The sequence below is a fragment of the Rhinolophus ferrumequinum genome, chromosome 18 (assembly GCF_004115265.2).
Source record: "Rhinolophus ferrumequinum isolate MPI-CBG mRhiFer1 chromosome 18, mRhiFer1_v1.p, whole genome shotgun sequence".
Taxonomy (NCBI): Eukaryota; Metazoa; Chordata; class Mammalia; order Chiroptera; family Rhinolophidae; genus Rhinolophus; species Rhinolophus ferrumequinum.
Genome location: NC_046301.1, coordinates 59,724,830 through 59,749,096, shown reverse-complemented (window position 1 = coordinate 59,749,096; position 24,267 = coordinate 59,724,830). Strand labels below are relative to the sequence as shown.

General features: G+C 53.0%; 1 protein-coding gene across 5 annotated transcripts in view; it reads left to right on the top strand.

The window, feature by feature from the left end:
• Positions 1-619: 619 nt before the first annotated feature.
• Positions 620-24,267, top strand: part of TJP3 (tight junction protein 3) — a 29,989-nt gene continuing 6,341 nt past the window's right edge. Inside the window, exons 1-14 of one of the 5 annotated variants that reach the window (XM_033134135.1) lie at positions 620-850; positions 13,782-13,838; positions 13,953-14,062; positions 14,812-14,914; positions 15,115-15,466; positions 16,061-16,164; positions 17,831-17,990; positions 18,272-18,380; positions 21,139-21,197; positions 21,448-21,514; positions 21,735-21,894; positions 22,421-22,529; positions 22,614-22,851; positions 23,459-23,670. In XM_033134135.1, the coding sequence (XP_032990026.1) occupies positions 13,791-13,838; positions 13,953-14,062; positions 14,812-14,914; positions 15,115-15,466; positions 16,061-16,164; positions 17,831-17,990; positions 18,272-18,380; positions 21,139-21,197; positions 21,448-21,514; positions 21,735-21,894; positions 22,421-22,529; positions 22,614-22,851; positions 23,459-23,670 (1,831 nt within the window). In that variant the 5' untranslated portion in view covers positions 620-850; positions 13,782-13,790. Of the gene's footprint in view, positions 851-1,166; positions 1,189-8,866; positions 9,070-11,958; positions 12,011-13,781; positions 13,839-13,952; positions 14,063-14,602; positions 14,718-14,811; positions 14,915-15,114; positions 15,467-16,060; positions 16,165-17,830; positions 17,991-18,271; positions 18,381-21,138; positions 21,198-21,447; positions 21,515-21,734; positions 21,895-22,420; positions 22,530-22,613; positions 22,852-23,458; positions 23,671-24,267 lie in introns of those variants that run through there. The other 4 variants (XM_033134136.1, XM_033134134.1, XM_033134133.1 and 1 more) reach the window with 4 other exon arrangements.

The following is a 24,267-nucleotide window of genomic DNA, read 5'->3' as shown; positions in this document are numbered from 1 at the left end:
GATATAAGACCCAGTCTTATTTTCAGGGAAATACGGTACCTGCGGGTAGTGGCTAGAAGGTGCGAACCTACTGTGAGCTGATCCGGTTCTAAGCACTTTATAGACATTCATTCATTTAGTCACCCTTTGAAACTCCCCCAGGAAGTAGATGCTGGTGTTTTTCCATTTTTTAGATAAGGAAACCAAGGAGATCCAAAGCTACCCAGCTGGGAAATAACTGAAGACTCTTGGCACAGGAATCTGGCAGTCCCTCGGTAGTACAGAAGCTCTCAGATCTGTAGGGCGGGAAGGAGCCTGCCCTGCCACAATTTATGGGATGGCACACTTGGTGGAAGGTACACAAGTGCAAAAGCGAGGCCGTTTCAGCTGCAAAGGGAGTGGAAGGGAAAAGGGGGAGCCAGGAGGAGTTTCATTCATTCGTTCCTTAATTTGGTCAACACACGTTTCCTGAGGACCTGCCTGTCTGTATCGGTCCCGGTGCTGATTGCTGTCAAGGGCTCAGCAGTGAACCACATACGCAGGCAGGCTCGGTGCCCCTGGCCTCTGGGCGAGCAGGGGTTAAGGCCAGCTGCTCCCACGTGAGAGCACCTTACGACAGAGCCACACACCCAACCAGCCTCCCAGTCTCTCTCACACTGCCAGTCCGCCTGTGCATGTTGCGTGTCACCGCACTGGTTCCACTTGGCACAGGACCTGCTAGCCTGTTGCCGCCTCAAGAGAAGAAAAGTTGGGCAAACAGGTGGGGAGACCAGAGCTCAAACCTCAGGTTCCCTCCCCACCCCCATGCCAGGCGGGCACTCAGGCCCTGGCTCCTGCTGCCTGCCCAGAGGCCACCGAGCCTCCTAGACAGGTAAGTCCCTGCTCTGCCCACCATCCCGAGGCCATTGCCGGGACCAGAGTCCCCAACATGGGGTCCCGGGACCCCAAATCACCTCCCCCCAGCTACCCAGAAAGCAGGAAACTGACACTCCTGCATGGGCATTTGACATAGTTTCTAAAGGATTATCTGGCTGGCAGTTAGTGCCTCTGGCAGCCAGCCCAGGACACCAGAGCCAGAGACCTAAAAGGGTCATTGTTGGCCCAGGTGGTGGCAGGGGGCCACAAGGGCACAGCGTGGTCTCTCTGACCCCCCAAACAGAAGCTGGGAGGCTGGGCCTGGAGACGGCCGGTGGGTCAGCCTGGCACCTGGTGAGTGTTGGGGCCTCCTGGAACTTCTGAAGAGGCCCCTGAGGTTTCTGATAAGTGCATGGGCCTCCCCACACTGCAACCTGCAGGGGTTGGGGGAGCAGGTCCTGGGGTCACCTTACCTCAGCCTCTTGATTGCTTCTCTGCGCAAAATCTCCTAATGGAGAAATGCAGGAGGGGTGGGGGCAGACAGACGGTTGTCACAACACTCTCCAGAGCCGACTGAGGGCAAGGATTCGGGCTGGTCTCTGGGCAAAGGAGACCTAGAACCTGGAGAGGAGAGGGGTCAGGTGGCAAGAGTTTTTTCTGGGTCATTTGCTCCCAAAAGTGCAGGACAAAAGGAGCTTCCTGGGGAGCCAAGTATCCAATTGCACCTCAAGTCTCTTTGTCTAAGACCAAGTGGGTCCCCTGAGGCTGAGGAGGCATGGGTGTCTGAGACTCAGAGCACATAGCAAGCCTGGCATTTGGGGTCATCCTCGGGTAGCGTGGCCACAGAGCTCTGAGGTAGCAGGGAGACTTGAGATTGGGGGGCCATGGGGTTGGGGGTAAATGTCTCAGCTGAGATGGCCTCCAGCTGCTTCTCCTATCTGAATCTGTTTCCCACTGTGTAAAGTGTGTATAAGAGTCACCATGTCGCAGAGCTGCTGTGAGCAGCACACACTAGGGCAGCTCATAGGCCTCGGTCATGCAGGGGTTGAAGGATAAGGTGTCCCACCCAAAATCAGATCTTGGAATGCTGAGCCAGTCGCCATGTCCCATCCGCCTTCCTGTTTTACAGAGGTTGAATCCCTGCTCAGAGAGTGGCAGCCATTTTCCCAGGGCTGCACAGTAAAGTAGGGCTGTTAGGCAGGACAGCCAGATAGGAGTCAAAATGCAGAGAGCAGGGAGGTCTGGGAGCTGCCCGTGCCCCCCTACCGATGCCCCAGGCTCAGCATCTTGTAAAAGTCCTGCCTCCCTGGTTCAGTTCTTCCGCGAGGCGCTGAGTTCTGGGGAAAGTCCACAGTAGGGAGTGTGGGTTCCTGTTCTTCCTCCTTGGCCTGGCCCAGCGCCAGGGAGCAGTGTTTGCTCAGGGTGGAGCCTGACACCCTTTGGAATGGGTTGAGGTTAGTGGGAGACATGACTGGAAGGAAGGACTGCCTAGGGAGTGAAACTGCATTTATGGAGCACCTACTGTGTGCCGGGTGCTGTTCTGGGCTTTGGGGATTCAGCAAAGGTTCCTGCTCTTGTGGGCTTGTATTTGGTGGAGGAAGACAGAGAGAAAATAAGAGAGGTAATAAAGAAGTAAATTGTATCCTGGGTTAGAGGGTGGTCAGCCTCACAGAAAAAAAGAAGTGAAAGTGGTACAAAAGACAGGAATGAAACAGGTGGGAAGGTATTTTACAATCTTAAATAAAGATCAGACAGAGCTCATCAAGAAGGCAACATCTGAGCAGACTTGTAGGAAGTGAGTACTTGGGGCATTCAGGCAGAGGAAACAGTATGTGCAAAGGCTCTGGGGCAGGATCATGCCTGCTGGTCGGAGGACTAGCGAGGTGGCTGAGTGGCAGGAGCAGAGTGAGTGAGGGGGGCAAGAGGGAGGAGGTGAGGGCAGGGAAGTGCAGGGCCGTGTGGTCTCATGGAGGACTTGAGCTTTTACCCTGAAGGAGGTGGGAGCCCTGGAGGGCTGTGGGCCGAGGAGGCACGGGACCTGACTCAGGTGCTCAGAGGCGCCCTCTCGTGGCTGCTGCAGGGAAGACAGACTGTGAGAGGACAGGGCAGGACCCGGAGCACCAGGAATGAGTTGACTGCACAGGTCCAGGTGGGCGATAATCGGACTGGACCAGGTGGAGGCAGAGTAGAGGGGAGAAGTGGGCAGATTCTGGAAAGACTTTGGTAGAACCAGCAGCATTTGCTGATGCATGAGAGACAGGTTGGGGTCCAGGATGATAAGGAAGAAAAGTGGGAAGAATGTTCTGGGGCTTGACGTTTATAATAGGTGAGTGAGACAGGTAACTGGAAGGTAGGTAGAAATCTGAGGGAGGAGGCTTTGATGCTGGTTTGAAGCTTTTTTATATTATGGTGTTAAAGGATTTTTTTTTCAAGTAGGTAAAAGCATGATTCATACTAATACAAAACAAATGGGTGCTTTATGAGTTTACTTAACTCATTAATTAATGTGGGAACCAGTAAGATTTTACAGTCTGTTCAAGGAAGAGTGTAAAGAAATTACACACACACACACACACACACACACACACACACGCGGGCATCAGGAATGCTGAAATGAATTTACAAATAAATGCAAAAGTGGTCAATAGCCATAGGGCGAGCGAGCGCCCACTTGCCGGGCTGCTCGGAGCGTTCGTCGCAGGGGTGGGAGGGTCATTGGGAGCGGAGGGGTCCGCGGAGTCCGCGGGGTGGGCGGGGAATAAAAAAAAAAAAAACAGCCAGAGGGCAATAATCTGTGGTCTCCACAGGACAAAATTCATTTGCATTTCTATGGACAAGAGTCATTTGCAATACCACCAGTTTCCAATCACGTCCAGGGCTGTAAAATAATTCAGAGGTAATCAGCAGCACAGGTGACTTGGGAGCGTGCGCCACAGCCTGGCATTGACCAGAGGCTCAATAAATGTGCCTTGAGCGAATGCTTGGGAGTTACTGAATGTTCTTGAGCTGAAGCCACAGCTCATTCCTTATACCTTCATTGGTGGGACTATTTATTGAATGTCTGCTCTCCTTGCTGATCTGAAAGTTCTACCACAGCTAGTATCCCCAATACCTAGAGCAGTGCCTGGTATGTAGTAGGCACTCAATAAATGAATAAATAACTCGTGGGCAGCAAGCTAAGAGTCTGAAAGAGTAGAAAGGCCAGTGCTATATATTCTAGAAGGACAGGTTCCAGGTATGGCAGGCTCAGCCACAAAGCAGACAGGGACTGTCAATGTGGGGGTCATGAGTGACCCCCATGGGAGTAGTTGGGGGGGGCTGGCCTGGGGCACAGGTTTGGAGGCCAGACTGAAAACAGGGACTGTAAGGAAGGCATCAGGGGCCTGATGGCAGGGCCTCAGTTGCTGCACAGGACAGAACCTTGATATAGACAGTTTCAGGGGGAGGGGTCCTTCTCCAGCCTGGAGACACCATATACACTTTTGTTTTTTTCCCACTGGGGCTTGTCTCCCTGCTCCTGGCCCAGAGTGGAAAAGGAAGCACAGTAGCACCCAGGCAAACCTTCCTGCGTGCCTGCTACGTGCCGGTCGCATAAACTTGTGAAACTTCTTAAGGCCACTCCTCAAAATAGTAACTGGGTCCCCATTATATAAATGGGGAAACTGAGGTGAGATGGAATTCATGCAGGGGTCAACACCACCCCCCCACGGCCCCCCCCACAGAGATTCCTTCTAGAGAGCCAGCTTCCTCCCACCTGGGTGGGAACACCCTCCCTGAGCCCCCTCCGTCCAGCGGCATCCCACACTCCAAGCTTCTAGAAGGCTCTAATGCCCCTCACTTTTCCTTTCCGACTATATCAAAGTGCTGTCACTAAATTGCTCCAGGATCCCACGTTGCCAAGCCCTGGGACATTCCTCAGTCCTCACGTGCTGTTGGGGAGACTGCCACACCCAGAATATGCCCTTTCTCAACCCCCAGCACCCTTCTTCTCTTCTACACCCTTTCCTCAAACCCACGTCCCAGTCCGTTTATGAGGAAAGCATCAGACAAACCCAAGTGGGGACATTCTACAGTACCCCCGACTGGTCTCCAGAAGGTGAAGGTCATGGAACAGGGGAGTAGAACCTAAGGAGACATGCTATGCTGACTAAACGCACTGGGGGATCCTGGACGGGGTCCTGGGGCAAAAAAGGGACATTAGTAGAATCTGATTACAACCTGGAGTTTACTTAATGGTGACGCAGCAATGTTGGTTTCTTAGTTTTGACAAATATACCAAAGTCACGTACAATGTTAATATTAGGGAAAACCAGGTGAGGAGCTTATGGGGACTCTCCGAATTATGTCTACAACTTTTCTGTAAATTTTAAATGATTCCAAAATAAAACGTTTATTTTTTTTAAAGGGACCACATCTTGCAAGGCCTCCAGTTTTCTCCTCCCTGGTTTTCCACTTCCCATCCTCACCCCTCTCACTCTGTTCTTCCCCCAGCAGCCACCAGAGGGCGCCTGTGAGCGCCTGAATGAGTTCCTACCTTGGCGCCCCACAATCTGTCTTCCCGGAAGCAGCCACCAGAGGGTGTCTGTGGTCACCTGAATCAGGTCCCTCCTCTGCCTGCAGCCCTCGAGGACTCCCATCTTCCTCAGGGTAAAAGCCCAAGTCCTCCTCGCGGTCCGCACATCCCTGCAGGACCTGCCCCTGTGCCCTCCCTTTCATCCCTGGCCTCACCTCCAACCTCTCTCCTCCTCGCTCACTCTGCTCCAGCCACACGGGCCTCCTCTCGTTTCCTCCAACACGCTAATCACAGCCCTGCCCAACGGCCTTTGCAAGTGCTGTTCACGCCACCTAGAACACTTTCTCATAGATCTCTCCTTGGCTCCTCCCTCACCTCCTTCAAGTCTAATTGTTTCTCTGCCCTGGTCCCTCTCACCTAGGTCACTCCTACTAAACTCAGTTTTCATCTCGAGTGCCACCTCCTCAGAGAAGCCCTCCCTGAGCCCCCAGCCCAGGTCATGTCTCCCTGTCGATTTTCTCAGAAGTCTACTGTGTTTCCCCGAAAATAAGACCTAGCCGGACAATCAGCTCTAATGCATCTTTTGGAGCAAAAAAGTAATACAAGACACAATCTTATTTTACTGTAAGACCGAGTCTTTAATATATAAGACCCGGTCTTATATTAATTTTTGCTCCAAAAGACGCATTAGAGCTGATTGTCTGGCTAGGTCTTATTTTCAGGGAAACACGGTAGCTTGTACTTTTAAACTTGTTTTGTTATGATTCCATTATTGTCTATCTTCCCCTGAGAATTCTGGTCTTCCTTTAGTGCAGGGACCGCGTCTCACGTCAATCCTGTGTGTACATAGTGGGCGCCCAGCAGATGCTGGTGATTGAGCCAGAGTCCAGACAGGCTGCAGAGCTGCTTCAGGACATTCTTGGGTTCCGGTTCAACCTGTTAGGCCACAGATGACCTCAGCCTCCTTAAGCACAGCAAAGCAACCTTCACCAGGGAGACCCCAACCCTGGGAGTGAAGCCCCCACACTTCCACCCATGCTGGCGCTGACACTCTGGGGGACCTCAGCCCAGTCTCTGACCTCTCTGGGCCTCAGTTTCCCCGTAGGCGCTCAGAAGGTGCCAAACAGGTTCATCCTGCAAACTTCCAGGATGTCACCTTCCCCTGCATTCTTCCCCCACCCCATGCCACACCCACACTGCCCTCTTCTGGTTGAAGTTGGCACTGCACTTTCAGGTGGGAAATAGGTCCCCATTATTTCTCTCTCCTTCAGGCGCTTAGTGCGCAGTAGGGACTTGAAACGTTTTTGTTAAATGACTGAATGGAAAAATGAAGGCATGCATGAAGTGGAGTGATGAAAAGCAGGTTTTTAATTCCTTAAAGTGATCTGGAAGTCAGAGGTCGGGAGAATGGGGGACGCTCAAGGACAGTGCCCTTCTCCAAAGCCTGGGATTTGAGTACAGGGTCACCTTATGGGTACTAGAAAGCCACTGAGTGTTTTGAGCAGAGCATAAAAATGTGGAGATCAGAGTGGTGGGTGGCTGGACGGAAGACCATGTATCCTGGGCCGTTGCCCCCTTTCCAAGACGGGTTTAGAGTGGGGTTTCTCTACCCCAGTGCTATTGACATTTGGGGTTGGTTCATTCTCTGTGGGGGGCTGTTCTTAGCACTGTAGGGTGTGAAGCAGCATTCCTGGCCCCCACCCACTCAATGCCAGAAGCACCTCCAGTCGAAACAACCACAGATGTCCACAGACAATGCCCAGTGTCCCCTGAAGGCAGAATCCCTCTACAGTGAGAAGTACTGACAGTGGAGGGTGTGGGGTCAAATAGCCAAATCCAGCTCTTTCTGGTCAGGCTTCCACTTGACTCATCTGGCCTCACTTTTCTCAGCTGGAAACTGGGCGCCTGAATATCACGTGTAACAGTGGCTAGACTGAAGCAAACAATAAATGTGAGCCAGCAGCCTCATTACCACAGAGTCAACCCATTTATTCTATAGATAATGGTATTGAGATCAGGGGGTGTTGAGTGCAGAAATTCAAGATGTTCCCCCAGCTTCCGGCCCCTTGCTGGCCACCTGTTTGCCAAACTTGTGTCCTAATCAGTAAGTTCTCCCACAAACCCCTGTGTGTGTGCCAGTGGGGAACTTATGTTTTTCCTATGATCCATTAAAAGAAACACACAGCTATTTTTAAAATGTTGGACCTTGTTCTACCTAAAATAATTTTGTGTGTCACCTGCAGATAGCTGAACATGACATTGGGAAAGGCTGAGCTGTCCTCTCCAGCCCTGAGGTTTCAAGTAGGTCCTTAGAAGAGGCTCTTGCAAAGATTTATTGCCTTGGTGGCCTTTGGGGACCCTTGAGGGGCCAATTCTGGCTGACTGGGGTCTCCAGATTAGTGTTTTGGGAAGGAGTGAGAAGTCAGCTTTGGGGGCCTCAAAGACTTTGATTATATTGTCTTTTTCATTTGTCAAACTTTTATCCAACCTTCAAAACCCCAGCTTCAATGCCTCCTCTTCCAGGAAGCCTTCCCTGATCTCCCAGTTTCCTCTCTGCCTCCATTCTTCCCACAGCCAAGGGTTTCTCTCTGCATAGTCTTGACTGGATGAGACTGGGAAGGGGTGTCTATGTCCACATCTGCCACTTCAGCCTTGTGGTGAGGTGGATCACAAAAACAGCTGGGTGTTAGGGAGCTTTTGTTTTCTTCCTTCCTTCCTTCCTTCCTTCCTTCCTTCCTTCCTTCCTTCCTTCCTTCCTTCCTTCCTTCCTTCCTTCCTTCCTTTCTTTTCTCTCTTTCTCTCTTTCTCTCTTTCTCTCTCTCTCTCTCTCTCTCTCTCTCTCTCTCTCTCTAGCAGAAAGGAATGTGGATGGAGCCACTGTCAGCTCCACCCATCCAGGTGACTTCCTCACTCACCCCCAGGTAGAGGGTTTCCTGCCCTGGTGTGTCTTTCCTAGATCTTACCTTAGGAACCTGGGCTTCTGAGGGTGAGGCAAGGCTGGGTGATGAGAAGGAAGCCTGACCTTTACTCCCGGGAGCCTGAGGAATTTCCTCTTGCCCTGCCCTCCTCTATTGGAGGCCCAGCCCAGTGCTGGGTGTGAAGTCAGAGCCAGGCCCCAGACAGCTGTGCATGTTCTGAAAGTCCATGCTGATGGCCTCCCTGGGCCTCAGTTTCTCCTCTGTGAAATGGGATAAACCCTCCGGACATGCTCCAGAGGTCTCTAGCTCTCAACTAACTTCTGATCTGTTAGGCCTCCCAACTGAACCTCAAAATGTGCTCGTTTCACGGATAGAATACCTACCGAATCGCAGCTCCGTTCCGAAAGCGGCCTCTATTCCTGCCGGGTCTTAACTTGCAGCCTGGCCTGGCCAGTCTCCAGCCTCGGCCGCCGGCTAGTGCTCGGCTCGATGGAAAACCCGTTTTGGAGTTCGCACCCAGGGCCTGGATTTTGTGATGTTGGGGGCGAAGGCGGCCTCTACCGCGTCCCGAAGGCGTGTCGCGGCGAGGGCGGGGCCGATAGGGGACGCGGAGGAGGAAGGCCAGCAGGTGCAGCCCGGAGCGGAGGAGCGGGAGGGAGGAGGACGAGAGCCGGGCGCTCACTCAGCCGCGACCCTCCCAGCCTCCTCCCTCACCCCAGGGTGGGGACCGATTGACTGTTTCCAGGTCCCCCTGAGTAGGGGCGCTGGAGAGCACCCGGGTGGACCATGGCGGTGAGATTCCAGGCGAGTGAACCCGCCGAGAGCGGAAGGGGGAGGGGATCGAGCTGGGGTGGGGCTGGGACCTGGACCCAGGACCCCTGAGCACCCTTTGCCGATATAACAGATGGGGAAACTGAGGCCCAGAGGAACGCGGTGGCTACCCTGAAGCTGTACTGCGACACGCGTCCGCGCCTCTTGGCCACAAAAGCTGCCTCCTTTACCCGGTTGACCTGGGTTCAAATTCCGACTTTTCTGTGTAACTTCGGGCTACTAAGCCAATTCCTCTCCGTACCTCATCAATAAAATGGGTGATCTTCATTTTAAAGAAGGGTGGAGGGAAGATTCTAAGAGGAAAATGTGTTTTAAGTGCCTGGCATGTAGTAGGTGCTCAGTAAAATGTTTACAGCTGGTTTCCAGGGCTATTCGGCCCAGTTAAGCTTGAGCATTAACGGTGAAACTGTTGGCAGTGACTTCATGTGTGGGCTGGGTGGCTTTGGTGAATGCTGCGAGGCTGCTGGAAAGGAAACCACAATTTATTGGGTGCCCACTGTATATAGAGCCCTTAACTTGCGTGACCCGGCAGAGATAGGGTTCGAGAGCCCCTTTTACACTCGAATAAATTGGCCGGGTTGGGGTGACGGGATCCCAGTGTCTTTATTTGGGGGGACTTCATCCTCTGAGGTGGAGTTTGAACTGACTCACACGCACAGTAACTGGGTTTCTGGGTTTCAGATCGGGCCTGGAGGGGTAAACTGAGGTCGTAGGGTATACGTGGCTCGCCCCAGGCCACACCGCCCGAGGATTTAGGGCCGGGCTGTTCAGGTTCCCGCCACCTTCTTCCAGGCTTCAGGAACAGCTGCCAGAATCCCTTCCCCAACTCGAGTATTTGTGCTACGAGCCTCCACCCCGCCATTGTTTCCGGAGATAGGGGCGGGAAGGAGGAGACAGGACCGCAGCCTGGGAGCCACGTGCCTGGGGCTGTTTGACTGGGTACAACCTGTCCCTCTGGACTCCCCTCCAGTGTTTGCGGCCAGCGTGTGGCAGGGGGCGGGGCCAAGGACCCGGTCCCGCCCCCTGGGAGCTCACCTTGGCGGGGGCGGGGCTGAGGGGGCTAGGAACTCTGGACACACCTGGTTGGGTTCCTGGCAGAACATGCGTTTTATTCCACCATTCACCTATTCCTCAAACTCTCCAGTGCCTGGACTTATGGGGACAATGCTGGGGGCCCAGGGTCCCCATTTCTGACCACCAGGAGCCCCCAGACTGGAGGAGTATAGGGGACACAGGTCGACTAGGACATCCCAAGTTCCAATAATGGAACGTATGTATGGGGGCATTGAGGGATGTATGTATGGGGGCATTTAGGACTCATTTTCTGGAGGAAGAGAAAGTGGCACTGGGGCTGTGAAGGATGAATAGGAGTTTGCCAGGTAGTACAGCATGTGCAAAGGCCTGGAAAGTAGGGTCCAGGTGCTGTGGATGGCCATCACCAGAATACCCAGAGAGACAGCCCAGGAGGAAAGATCAGACACTCTCAAACTGATGATTGAACAGTATAATTTAAGGTGATTTGGGATGCTGTGATTAAAACATAATAAATAAAACAGGAAGGAGTGAAAGGGTGTCAGGGAAGATCTGCTAACCAGGAAGGCCCCCTGAGGAGGTGGCATTTGATCTGAGACCCAAGTGGCAGGGACCAATCCTGGGAGTGTGTCCCAGGCATAAGGGATAGACAGGGCAAAGGTTTTGGAGGTGAACTGAGCTGAGGTGGGCTGGAGGTATCCTTGAAAGTGAACCTACATAACCTGGGACAGGCCCGGGTCACGTGCACCTATTTCTCTGAGGGCTCTTGTTCCCTGGGGGCTGTTTCTTAAAATAAGGCCAAGAAATCAAAATTCTGGGGGGACACTTAACGACGCAAAGTATAAAATCAAAACATGGAAAAAGATCGGGGACTCGAAGCAGCAGAGACTCTCTCAGAAGCTCGTCACCATGAGTTCCACAGCCACAGGACATGAATTCTGTCAACACCCACGTGAGCTTAGAGGGGACCTGAGCCTCGGATGAGACCGCAGCCCCAAAAGATAGTTGGTTTTAGCCCGTGAGACCCTGAGCAGAGAATCCAGCTAAGCTGTGCCTAGACCTCTGACACAAGGAAACAGAGATAATAAATGGGTGTTGTTTAAAAAAAAAAAAAAAAAGTAAAAAGATTCTGTTTTGAAAAACAAGTTCAGAATTAAAAAAAAGACGGATGCTGTGTCCCAGTGGTTAAGAGCTAGGGTGTGGGACAGGCTGCCCAGGTTATTGCTGTTCTCTGTGACCTCAGGCACGTTACTGAACTCTGGGCCTCTCTTTCTTTCCTTGTCAGGCAGGCAGAATAGCGATACCACTTCCTAAGGTCGCTCAGGATGAAATGAATGGTACACTGACGGCACTCGCTGGCACCCAGCACCGAATAGTGTTCCTCATTAAAGCAATGCAGAGAAAGGCCATTATTATGACTTCTCACAACAACTGCCTCTGCATGAGGCTCGAGGCTCACTCTGACTCCATGCCCTATTCCCACACCTCAGCCCTGCGTGATGGAGGCAGGGGTGGGGGCACCCATTTTGCAGATAAAGAAGCTGAGGCTGGGAGAGCCAGCAGCACAGCTAGCAAAGGGCAAACTGGGGTTTGAGACTTGGTTGTGAGCACTGACCTGCTCCCTGCTAACTGCAGGGCCACAGTGAGGCACTGCCCTGGCCCTGCCCTAGTCTTTGTTTCTCTCTCCTCCACCCCCTTCCCCACCTGGGAGCCTGGAAGACTGATCTCCTGGGAACCTATAAGAAAAGGCACTGGAATGTGCCCATGGAGGGGTCTTAGGCCAAGAAGATCATCCCTACTGCTCTTTGCCAATCTGGGGAAACAGGCTGGGGAGAGGAGCGATTTTTACAAGGCCCCAGGGAGCAGGCCAGCCTGGCAGAAGGTAAGGGATGTGTGGAGGCTGGCTTCCGGGTGGACTCCATGACCCTCCTTCTCCAGGGTGTCCTGGTCTGGGGCCTCACACCCTAGATCTGTGTTCTCATCTATAGCATATGCGTGGAAATAACAGAATCCATACCCCGCATCCACCCCCCCCTTAGCTCTGTTGTCTTGGCACGTGATTTTTTTTTTTTTTTAAGATTTTATTGGGGAAGGGGAACAGGACTTTATTGGGGAAGTGTACTTCCAGGACTTTTTTCCAAGTCAAGTTATTGTCCTTTCAATCTTAGTTGTGGAGGGTGCCGTTCAGCTTCAAGTTGTTGTCCTTTCAGTCTTAGTTGTGGAGGGCGCAGCTCAGCTCCAGGTCCAGTTGCCATTGCTAGTTGCAGGAGGCGCAGCTCACCATCCCTTGCGGGAGTCGAACCGGCAACCTTGTGGTTGGGAGGACGCGTGCTCCAACCAACTGAGCCATCCGGGAGCTCAGTGGCAGCTCAGCTCAAGGTGCCATGTTCAATCTTTAGTTGCAGGGGGCGGAGCCCACCATCCCTTGTGGGACTCGAGGAATCGAACTGGCAACCTTGTGGTTGAGAGCCCACTGGCCCGTGTGGGAATCGAACCGGCAGCCTTTGGAGTTAGGAGCACGGAGCTCCAACCACCTGAGCCACAGGGCCGGCCCCTTGGCATGTGATTTTAACTTCTCTGTGCCTCCGTTTCCCCATCTGTAATATAGGATAATAGAATGCTCCCTTCAATAAGTGGATTAAATGAGATGGTAAAGTGCCAGGCACAAAGGAAGCACTTCATTCATTCATTCATTCCTTAATTCAGTAAACAGTTATTGAATTTCTGCTGTGATCCAGGCATTCAGGACTCCATTGCGAACAAGACGAAAATCTCTGCTCTCTGGAGCTGATATTCTAGAGAGGGAGATGGGACAATGAACAGATGAAAATAAATTTAGGGACTGTCAAGGAGTCACAAGTTCTATGAAATAGGATAGTGTGTCAGGGAAAGGCATAGAAGGTGGTCTTTTGTGGGGCAGGAGGGGTTACAGTTCTAAACAGGGTGGTTGGGAGGCCTCACCAAGGAGGTGACACTTAAGCTGAGACCTCAAGGAGATGAGGGAAGGAGTGAGGTGGATATTTGTAAGAAGAGAGCTCTAGGTGGCGGGAACAGCATGTGCAATGGCCCTGGGACAGGACCATGCCTGGAGTTGTTAGAAGAATCGCAAGGAGGCCCCTGTATCTGGAGCAGAGCGAGCTCCCTCTGCCTGGCAGGCCTGGTTAGACACCCTTCACCCCCACCAGGGACTGAGCCAGACCTTCCAGAGGGAAAGGAACCAAGACCTCACCTTTACTCTACTCCCAATACAATATGGTTCACTTAACCTGGAGTTTCTCAGCTTTGGCGCTATCAACATTTGAGGCTGGACCATTCTCCATGGGGGGGCCATCCTGCGCTCTAGAGGGGCGTTGAGCAGCATCCTTGGCCTTCATATATTCTACTCCAGGAGTATCCCCAGTTGTGACAACCACTAATGTCTCCAGACATTGCTGAATGTTCTTTGAAGAGAAGAATCATTTCCAGTTGAAAACCAGACTTAAATCCATTTTTCAGATGAAAACACTGAGGTCTCAAGAGTGGCAGCAACTTGCCCACAGACTTAAACCATGAGAGTATCAGAATGGGGTTCCCCACCAGGGATGGGGACGCCCAAATTCTCCAATGGATGTGCCGTGATCTCACACCCACCTTTCCTGTTCCCCTCCTGCTAGGTGTTGGACATGGAGGAGCTGACCATCTGGGAACAGCACACGGCCACCCTCTGCAAGGTGAGGCCCCCCACCTTTTGAGTGGGTGCTGAAGGGAATGGCAGTTTGGTCCCATGGGAGAACCTGCATCCCAGAGGGAAGCACAAGCTCATCCTGTCTCTGACCCCCCTTCAGGACCCCCGTCGGGGCTTCGGCATTGCAATCTCTGGCGGCCGAGACCGGCCCAGCGGTTCTGTGGTTGTGTCTGATGTGGTGCCTGGAGGGCCGGCTGAGGGCAGGTTGCAGTGAGTATCAAGGCAGCCATGGTTCGGAAATGGGGAGGGCACGTCAAGAGGAGGGATCTGTGTGCACCAAAGCTAGGAGGCTGAAAAGTGCCTGGCGCCTCCTGCTCTGTCAACACAAGCCTTGGAGCTGGCAGCAGGAGAGTCAGCGATTTGGCCCTCCCTCTCCCTGAGGCACTTCCTGGTCCTGGCGCAGTTTCCGGGATCCTAGTGGCCCCAAGGGCACTCCTGGACTGAAAAGTCCTGGAAACCTCTTTTTGGCCAGAGGGAAGGAGGACCAGTGTTCTGAGTCCATGGGGGTTGTGGGGGAGGCTCTTGGGAGATGTGTGGAAAAGTGGTTCCAGGATCCAAGTGGCTAATGGGGGATATGGCTCAGCCCAGGATCGAGGACCAGTTTCAGAGAGAGAAAGAATATGAAACATGGATGGGGAGAGAGGGGGGGAGAAAAGCAGGAAGGGGTGGAGCTGAGAGAAAAAAGTAGAGGGTATAGACATGCCAGTGGCAATCACAGCTTCCCTTCTATGTTGCATTATGTTATTATAGTGGGTCCTACGAGCAGCCTCATTTTGCAGATGAGGAAACTGAGGCCCAGAAGGATAAATGTCTTCATGAGCCTGGGGTCACCAGTGAATTAGACCAGGGGGTGCCTGTCCTGAAGGTGGGTGCTGGGAAGGTGCCAGCGGTCCTCACGGCAGGCCTGAAGAGAGGGGCTCCCGGGCAAGGCCTCCCTGAGACCTGGCCTCCTGCCTCAGGACAGGGGACCAGATCGTCATGGTGAACGGGGTGTCCATGGAGAACGTCAATTCCACCTTCGCTATTCAGATCCTGAAGACCTGTGCCAAGATGGCCAACATCGTGAGTGGGGCCTGGGTGGGAGGGCAACTTCTGCCCCCGGCTGAGACCCACTGGTCCTGCGGCCCACAGGTGGTATGAGTGCAAGCAAGAGGGATCTTGTTCCGATGTCACAGCTTGGACAGTTAGGCCACCGGAGGGACTGGGGTCCCCCAGTGGATGGGAGAGAACCTTGAGCTGGTCGCCCCTCCATCCCTCAACAGACAGTGAAACGTCCCCGGAAAATCCAGCTGCCTGCCACCAAGGCCAGCCCCCATGGCCCAGGACACCAAGACTCAGATGAGGAGGATGGGCCCTGCAGGCTCGAGGAGGCTGACCATGGCCGGGGCTATGAGGGTGACACATCCAGTGGCTCCGGCCACTCCTTGAGCGAGCGCTCTCACCGGCCTAGGGCAGGCCGCCGGAGCTGGGCCAGCAGCCATGGGCGCAGGAGCCCGGGCGGCAGCTCCCAGGCCAACGGGCTGGCCCTGGTGTCCGGCTTTAAGCGGCTGCCACGGCAGGACGTGCACATGAGGCCAACTAAGTCGGTGCTGGTACGGAGGAGGGAGAGTGAAGGTGAGGCCGCCAGCGGGCGTGTGGTGGCAGCGGGACTTGGGGTCCCCACAAAGGGGCAGCAGTGGATGCCCTGACATGCAGTCCCATATGGTGTGTGGTTGGCAGGATAATGGCCCCAAAGACGTCCCCATCCTAGTCCCAGGACCTGTGGACATGTCAGCTCATGTGGCAAAGGGGACTTTGCAGATGGATTAAGTTAAAGAAATGAGATAGGGGACGACCCTGGATTCCCCCGGGGGCCCAGCGTCATCACAGGGTCCTCATAAGAGGGAGGCGGGAGGCTCAGAGTCAGAGATGGCTGTGACGATGGAGGAGGGGCCACGAGCCAGGATGTGGCACCTCTAGAAGCTGCAAAAGGCGGGAAACGGTTCTCCCTGGAGCCTCCATGCACTGACATCAGAATCCCTTGGTGACAGTGTGTCCTATCAGGCTGTCAGTGTGACTGGGAGGGAGCCAAGCCTGATCCCTCCCTCTCCCTGTGGGGCAGTGACTCTGATAGCAGCAGGGCCAAGGGCAGGTGAGAAGGCTGAACTCCAAGAGGATCTGGCAGCCCAGACCCCAGGCCCTGCCTCAGTTTCACTCATCTTCCCGCAGAGTTCGGGGTCAAACTGGGCAGTCAGATCTTCATCAAGCACATCACGGATTCAGGCCTGGCTGCCCGGAACCGGGGGCTACAGGAAGGAGACCTCATCCTACAGGTGAGCTGAGACTTCCTGTCAGGGGCAGGACAGGAAGACTGAAACCAAAGGAGGTCAGTGTGATCAAGTTATAGGTCAAAGTCAGCAGAGCTGGCGCCGAACCGTTTGTCTTCTGCATGGTTGCCAATTTCCAAAAGTTTGGAAATAGCTTTCCCCTTTTTCCCTCCATCTGCTGCTAATTTACTGCCAAATGTCGGTTTCTAGTATCCCCTTTGGGTTGTCTGTTTCTAATGTCAGAATCACGTGGCCAGCTGGCTACAGCTCTGATTCCCAGACCTGCCCTAGGTGGTTGTGGTTGGTGCTAACGGGAGTCCAGGCTTAGAGGAGCAGGTCTGCCTTAAGAGCTGGTTTCTTTCTAGACTCCGCTCCGGAAAATCTGTTTCTAGTTATTCCTAGTGTTTGCTTTCCAAACCATCTCCAGTTGACTGCTTCTAGAGTCTCCTCAGAGTTATCTGTTTCTAGTGACCCAGAGGAATTGTCTGTTTCTAGTGGCCTCGGGCCGACACTAGGAACATAGTTTGGTGAGGGACTAGAACTCACAATCCCCAGGTTTACTGAAATCAGACACTCCCGAGCGCGAATGTTAGAAAGGGATTCCTGGTGTGAGTGGAGATGACGTAAATTATTCCCTGGAATTGTTTCTAATCCACCTCTAGAGTCTGTTTCTATCTTTAAGTAGCTCTCCCTCTCTTCCAATCTCCCTCTCTTCCAATTAGACTCATTTCTTTTTTTTTTTTTTTTTTTTTACAGGACTTTATTGGGGAACAGTGTGTACTTCCAGGACTTTTTTCCAAGTCAAGTTGTTGTCCTTTCAATCTTAGTTGTGGAGGGTGCCGTTCAGCTTCAAGTTGTTGTACTTTCAGTCTTAGTTGTGGAGGGCACAGCTCAGCTCCAGGTCCAGTTGCCGTTGCTAGTTGCAGGGGGCGCTGCCCACCATCCCTTGCTGAACTCGAGGAATCGAACTGGCAACCTTGTGGTTGAGAGCTCACACTCCAACCAACTGAGCCATCTGGGAGGCAGCTCAGCTCAAGGTGCCGTGTTCAATCTGAGTTACAGGGGGCAGAGCCCACCATCCCTTGCGGAACTCGAGTTGAGCCAGCAACCTTGTGGTTGAGAGCCCAGTGGCCCATGTGGGAATCGAACCGGCAGCCTTCGGAGTTAGGAGCACGGAGCTCCAACCGCCTGAGCCACCGGGCTGGCCCAATTAGACTCATTTCTAATACCATGTTTCCCCGAAAATAAGACCGGGTCTTATATGAATTTCTGCTCCAAAAGACACATTAGGGCTTATGTTTAAGGGATGTCATCCTGAAAAATCATGGTAGGGCTTATCTTCCGGTTAGGTCTTATTTTCGGGGAAACATGGTATTTGTTCCTAGTGTCTCATGAGAAATTTCCTCTTCTAGGGAGATGGGCGAGTCAGCCTGTTTCTAATTTTCCCTTAGTGTTCCCTCCTTAGAAAATTGCCTGTTTCTAGAATTCTTGTGGAAGTCAATTCTTAGTGTAGTCTCCTCTCCTAGCAGGAATCCAGTTCTGTCATTTTCTCTTGGGAATGTCTGTTTTCAGTAACCCCTGGGGATTGTGTTTCTAGCCCCCCAACCAAACTGTCCAGTATCCCCTATCTCTCATTAATGCTCGTCCTCTCTTCCTTCTTGATCCCTTTTAGATCAATGGGGTATCTAGCAAGGACCTGTCGCTGAGCGACACGCGGCAGCTGATTGAGAAGTCGGAAGGGAAGCTGACTCTGCTCGTGCTCAGGGACCGCAAGCAGTTCCTGGTGAATATCCCGCCGGCCGTCAGCGACAGCGACAGCTCCCTCCTGGAGGGTGAGGAGCTGGCCGGCAGGCCCTGGGGGGCAGTGAGTGGAGAGCAGGGAGGCTGTGAATACGAGGCAGGGCCAAGCAGGAATCGGTGAGCCTGTCCCTAAGAGGCTCAGAGAGGAACAGAAACGTGCTCGAGGCCACACAGCAAGTCAGGACTAGAGTTACTTGTCTGAGCCTGATGCTGGTCTAGGCCCCTTTGCTTAAAGGGGCCTTGATGTTCTCTGTGAAATGGGTTCAATCTGGAAGGCATAACCATGGCTGATGGGATGCCCTCTCCCCTGCAGACATCTCAGACCTCGGCTCAGAGCTATCTCAGGCACCACCATCCCATGTCCCACCGCCACCCCAGCACAGGCAGTGGAGTCCTGATGACAGCCGCACCAACTCTCCCGCGTATGTAACCCCGTTGGCCAGAATGGTTGAGCAGAAGGGGAAAATGGGCATACCTTTTCTACTTGGGGGTAGGCTTGAGGGTGCAGTCCTGGCAGCCTGCCTGGAAGAGGCCTCCCCTATCCACACACAGTCTTTCTTGACCCCGGTATGTGGCTTTCAGTTCTTGGGTACTGGGAGAACCAGATATAGATCAACTTAAAGCAGAAGGGATGGAATTTTATAATGCATCCTATTAATAGAAGACTTCAAAATGCATAAGCCCTTTGACTCAGCAAGGCCCTTTTAGGGATTTCTCTTGGGGGCAAAATAGCCATGGATATATGTGGGGACTGGAAGATGCTGGTTCGTTATAATGATGTTTATGAAAGGGACAATGGGCAACTACCTTGTATTGGTCTCCTGTGGCTGCTGTAAAAAAGTGCCACAAACTGGGTGGCTTAGGACAACAGAAATTCATTCTCTCAGTTTTGGAGGCCGGAAATTCCAAATCAGGATGTGTGGCAGGGCTGTGCTCCCTCTGAAAGCTCCAGAGAAGAATCTGTTCCATGCCTTTCTCCTAGCTTTCGGTGGCCTCCGGCATTCCTTGGCTCCTAGACAGCCGTCTCTTCCCTATGTGTCTTCACACTGTGTGCGTCTGTGTGTCCAAAACTTCTTGTTTTATAAGGACACCAGTCATGTTGGGTTAGGGGCCCCAGTGTGACCTCTTCTTGACTAATTACATTTACAACAACCCTATTTCCAAACGCCATCACATTCTGAAATACTGGAGGTTAGGACTTCAACAGATAAATTTTGAGGGGACACAATTCAGTGCCTAAAACACAAATGTTTAATACTTGGGGTTATTTAGATAATGGGCACCTCACTTCAGCTTTCAGCACCCTGTGAAGTGTGTGTGTGGGGGGTTGTATCTGTTACCTATGTCTGCATAACAAATCAGCCCCAAAGCTGGAAGCTCAAAACAACACTAAATACTTATTATCCTCCATCATTTCTGAGAGTCAGGAATCAGGGGGCGGCTTAGCTGAGTGGTTCTGATTCGCAGTCTCATGAAGTCACAGTCAAGGTCACAGCTGGGACATTGTCTAGGGCTGTAGGCTTTGGGGGTAGGTCATCCCGTTCCAACCTCACTCCCCTGGCTGTTGGCAGGAGGACTCAGCTCGTCACCAGGTGGGCCTGTCCTTACGGTTCCCCAGAGTGAATGATCTAACAGCATATGCAGGTGAGGGAGGATCTGAGATGGAAGCCACAGTCTTTTTCACAATCTAATCTCAGACGTGTCAAACTTTCAGGCCCACTGAATTCCTTTGGTCACACAGGCCAACCCTGGTTCACTGTGGAAGGGGTACTACAGAGGGCCATAACTACCAGGAGGTGGGGTCACTGAGGGCCATCTCAGAGGCCAGAGGAGGGCCCACCCAGGGCCCCAACTCTGAGTCCACTGTTGCCTCGTTAGGGTGATAATTAACAAAGACAAAAGGAGATGACGCATGTGTGTGCTTAGCCCATTGCAAATGTTCACTAAGTGAGTTTCTCTTCTACTAATAACTATGATCGTTATACTCTATCCTTGCTTGGGAATACTAGACAGCCATGAAAAAGGATGCCTTGGAGAGTATATTTGAAAGACCAGGGAAAAGTGCACTTGGCATCATGTGGGGTGAATGAAACAGATGGTAAAATGACATAGGGTGGCGTTTCTCAAAGGGTTTTGAGAGACTCTTGTGTGATCTTACTGGGCATGGAATTTGCATAAAGAAGGGTCTCTGGACAGAGGGATCCAAGTAGCTTGACGGGTTTCTCTGATGCGTGTTCCTTACTCTGCTTATCTGTTCCAAGAGGCATGGGGTGGGGAACGTGGTATTTTCCCAGGTCTGTCCCCACCCCCTGCACACTCAGCATTGGGGTTTCACAGGATGAAAGTCGGAAACGCTAACATATGGCCCATCTAGACTTAAGTACATATTTCCCTACACGTTTATTTGAAAGTGCAGGCTGGTTTGCAGGGGGCTTTCTTTTCTTCATGTTGTTTACCTCTTAGCTTCGGCTGCTATAACAGAGTACCACAGACGGGGGAGCTGACACAACAATTATTTCTCACAGTCTGCAGGCAGGGTGCCAGCATGGTCAGGTTCTGTTTGGGAAACTGAGGCCCAGAGGAGGTGGGGGGCGTCTCCCAGGGACTCCCAGTTTCCTCTCTGCCGATTCTGGCCCGACCGTCCTCTGCCTCCCCTGCCAAGTTCTTCCTGGCCTACAGATGCAGATGGCTCCCTTCTAGCTGTGCCCTCACCTGGTGGAGAGAGTGATCTCTGGTGTGTCCTTATGAGGGCGCTAAGCCCATCAGGGGACCCCACCCTCGTGACCTCATCTAAATCGAGTCACCTCCCAAAGGCCCCACCTCCTAACACTATTCCATTGTGGGTTAGGGCTTCTGCATATGAATTTGCAGGGGACGTAAACATTCAGTCCATAGCAATCTCTAAAACTTTTCACTAATATTCAAACAATAAAATGACTATTTGTCCCAGGCTCATTTACTTCATCTTGACCTAGCCTTCACTGAAGCCTTGACTAGACGCAGCCACGCCCAGGGCGAGGAGGGGGAAACTGAGGCTTGGAGGGGGAGAGCAATGAGCTTGTGATCATACGGCTACAGATGGCAGAACCAAGATTTGAATCTGAGTCCAGATAAATGAAAATTCTGAAAATCATACCTCAACATCCACCCCTATCTCACCCCAAACCTGTCCCCTGCCAGGGAGAGCCCTCAGCTTCGGCGGGAAAGTTCAGTGGATTCCAGAACTGTCTCGGAACCAGGTGAGCAGAGGGTGGGTGGGTGGGTGGCGAGTCTGAGCACCCCTCCTCCGATTGTTCTGATTCCGGCTAGTGAGGTTTTGCCAGGCAGAGTAGGAGAAGTTGAACTGGGCCTAAAAAGTCAGGGATGGTTCCCTGGGAGGGAATGAGGGCTGGGTGACGGCATTTCATGGGGCAGGGACACTCTATAGCAAAAGTTTGCAGGCTGGACCAGCCAGTGTGCTTGGGAAATGGACTAGCTGTTCCCTTTCAGACACCCCCAGGCAAAGCAGCTATGACATCTACAGGGTACCCAGCAGTCAGAGCATGGAGGACCGTGGGTATGTGCCCCAGAAAAAGTCCTACCAACTCGAGACTCCCACATCCCTTCCCAGTCACCATATTCCTGCCTTCCCGCACCAGTTTGTTGATGGGACCACCACAGGTCCCATGGGGGTGTTTGGGAACCTGAGGCCCAGAGGGAGTGGGGCTCTCCCAAAGATACCCACCCATTCCCCTCTCCGCCCACTCCAGCCTGAACTGCCTCCGCCTCCCCTGCAGATACAGCCCTGACTCACGGGTGGTCCGCTTCTTCAAGAGCACCACCAGCATTGGGCTGCGGCTAGCCGGAGGCAATGACGTGGGCATCTTTGTGTCAGGGGTACAAGCGGGCAGCCCAGCTGAGAACCAGGGCATCCAGGAGGGAGATCAGATTCTGCAGGTGACATGGAGGTGTCTGTTGGTGGGCGTGTTGGCGTGCTGGGTGACACTCAGTCTGTTACAACTTGTGTAGTTCTCCCCGGGGTCCGCTAGGAGTGGGTGTGACCCACTGTGTCTGTCCATATATTTGTTGTCCCTGTCATGACCCTGAGAACAAGTGTTGTCTGTGACCCGCTGTCCATGTCTATATGTCATTGTCCTCATCACAACCCTGTGACTACGTCTTGACTCTGGAGTGTGACAAAATTCGCACCAGTGTCATGAGCTTGTCACTGCTGTGACCCCCATTTGCATGCCTTGATGCTGACAACCCATTGTGCCTTGGTTATTCATTCCCAGGGCCCAGGTTCTGGATCAGGACCTTAATGTGTTTGTGATGCCCGGGCTGATCCTCCAGTCAGAAAGTTGTCCCCAATTGCTGGGGTCCTTGGCAGCAGCTCTGGCAGCAGTTGCGGGTGGGACGTCTAGAGCGAGAGCTGGGATCTTGTGCCCAGAACTTCGTCCATCTCACACACCCTTCCTTGCAGGTGAACAACATGCCCTTCCGGAACCTGACTCGCGAGGAGGCTGTGCAGGTCCTCCTGGGGCTGCCACTGGGCAAGGAGGTGGAGCTGGTGATGCAGCGAAAGCAGGACAGTGAGTGTGGGGGCAGTGGGCTGTGCGTGGCCCAGTGGTGAGGCTCACTCCCCGCAGCCTCATGGAGCCTCCACCTGTCCACAGTCTTCCGGAAAATGGTGCAGTCCCGCGTGGGTGACTCCTTCTACATCCGCACACACTTTGAGCTGGAGCCCAGCCCGCCCTATGGCCTGGGCTTCACCCGCGGCGACGTCTTCCATGTGCTGGACACGCTGTACCCGGGCCCAGGGCAGAGCCAAGCCCGTGAAGGCCACTGGCTGGCGGTGCGCATGGGTCGTGACCTCCGGAAGCAGGAGCGCGGCATCATCCCCAACCAGAGGAGGTGGGGACCTCTCCCACCCTCAGCCTCGCCGCCCCCCTCAGTATCAGTTTCCCCACAATGTTACTTCCTAACAGTGTTGATGGTTCAACCCGAGGAGACATGTGAAAAGCTCGGGGCAGTATAGTCAGCGCTTGTATGGGTTTCCCGGCGCACCTTAAGTCACCACAAACTTAGTGGCTTCACATCATGCACATTTATTCTGTCATATTCTGGAGGTCAGAAGTCTAAAATGAACCTTCTGGGGCTAAATCCAGATGTGAGCAGGGCCAGTCCTTCCAGAGACTGCAGGGAGAACCGTTTCCGGCCGTTTCCAGCTTCTAGAGGCACCGTGTCCCTGGCTCGTGGCCCCTCCTCCATCGTCACAGCCAGCAGGGCAGCCTCTTCCATCTCTGACTCTGAGCCTCCCGCCTCCCTCTTAGGAGGACCCTGTGATGACACTGGGCCCCCCAGGAAATCCAGGGTCACCCCCATCTCAGGGGCCTTGACTTAATCCCACCTACAAAGTCCCTTTACCATGTGAGGTGACAAATCCACAGGTCCCGGGACGAGGACGGGATGCCTTCGGGGCTGTTACTGCGCTGATCCCAGTGCTCTCCCTTTTCCCCAGGGCGGAGCAGCTGGCCAGTCTGGAGGCTGCCCAGCGGGCCGTGGGGGCTGGGCCTGGAGCCTCAGCGGGCTCCAGCCGGCGGGCTGAGTTCTGGCGGCTGCGGGGTCTTCGTCAGGGAGCCAAGAAGACCACCCATCGGAGCCGTGAGGACCTGTCGGATCTGACCAGGCAGGGTCACTACCCACCGTATGAACGCGTGGTGCTGCGAGAAGGTGGGGCCCAGGATGGAGGGGCCGCAGAGCCTCAAATAAGATGAGGAAATTGTAGTGCAGCCATCAGAAGCCACAATGCTCACCTCTCCTTCCACCAAAAATATGCACTTTTGGTTATTTTAGGGCACTGGAATGGGCTTCATTCCTTAAAAACTAATTCCTATTTCCAATAGAAATACATGAGCCACATGTGTACAATTTGTAAGAAGAAATGGTTGAAAATAATTTTAATAATTTATTTTTAACATGCTATGTCCAAAATATTATTTCAAGAGACAATCCATATAAAATTTTTCATATAAAAATTATTAATGAGCTATTTCAAATCTTTTCTTTTGTACTAAGTCTTAGAGATCTGGTGTGCGTTTTGACTCAGCACATCTTGGTTTAGAGGAGCCACACGTGGCCAGCGGCTACCGCACTAGACAGCACAACGAGAGGGTTACTCAGTTAAGGGGTGCTGCTGCTTTGAGGCTGTCTGCTTGAGGCAAACAGATGCCCTTAAAAACACATGCCTGCTGTGAACAGGTGTTCACACCTAAACGTGTCCCTGTGTGTTCACAGCAGCATATTCCTAACAGCCAAAAGGTGGGAACA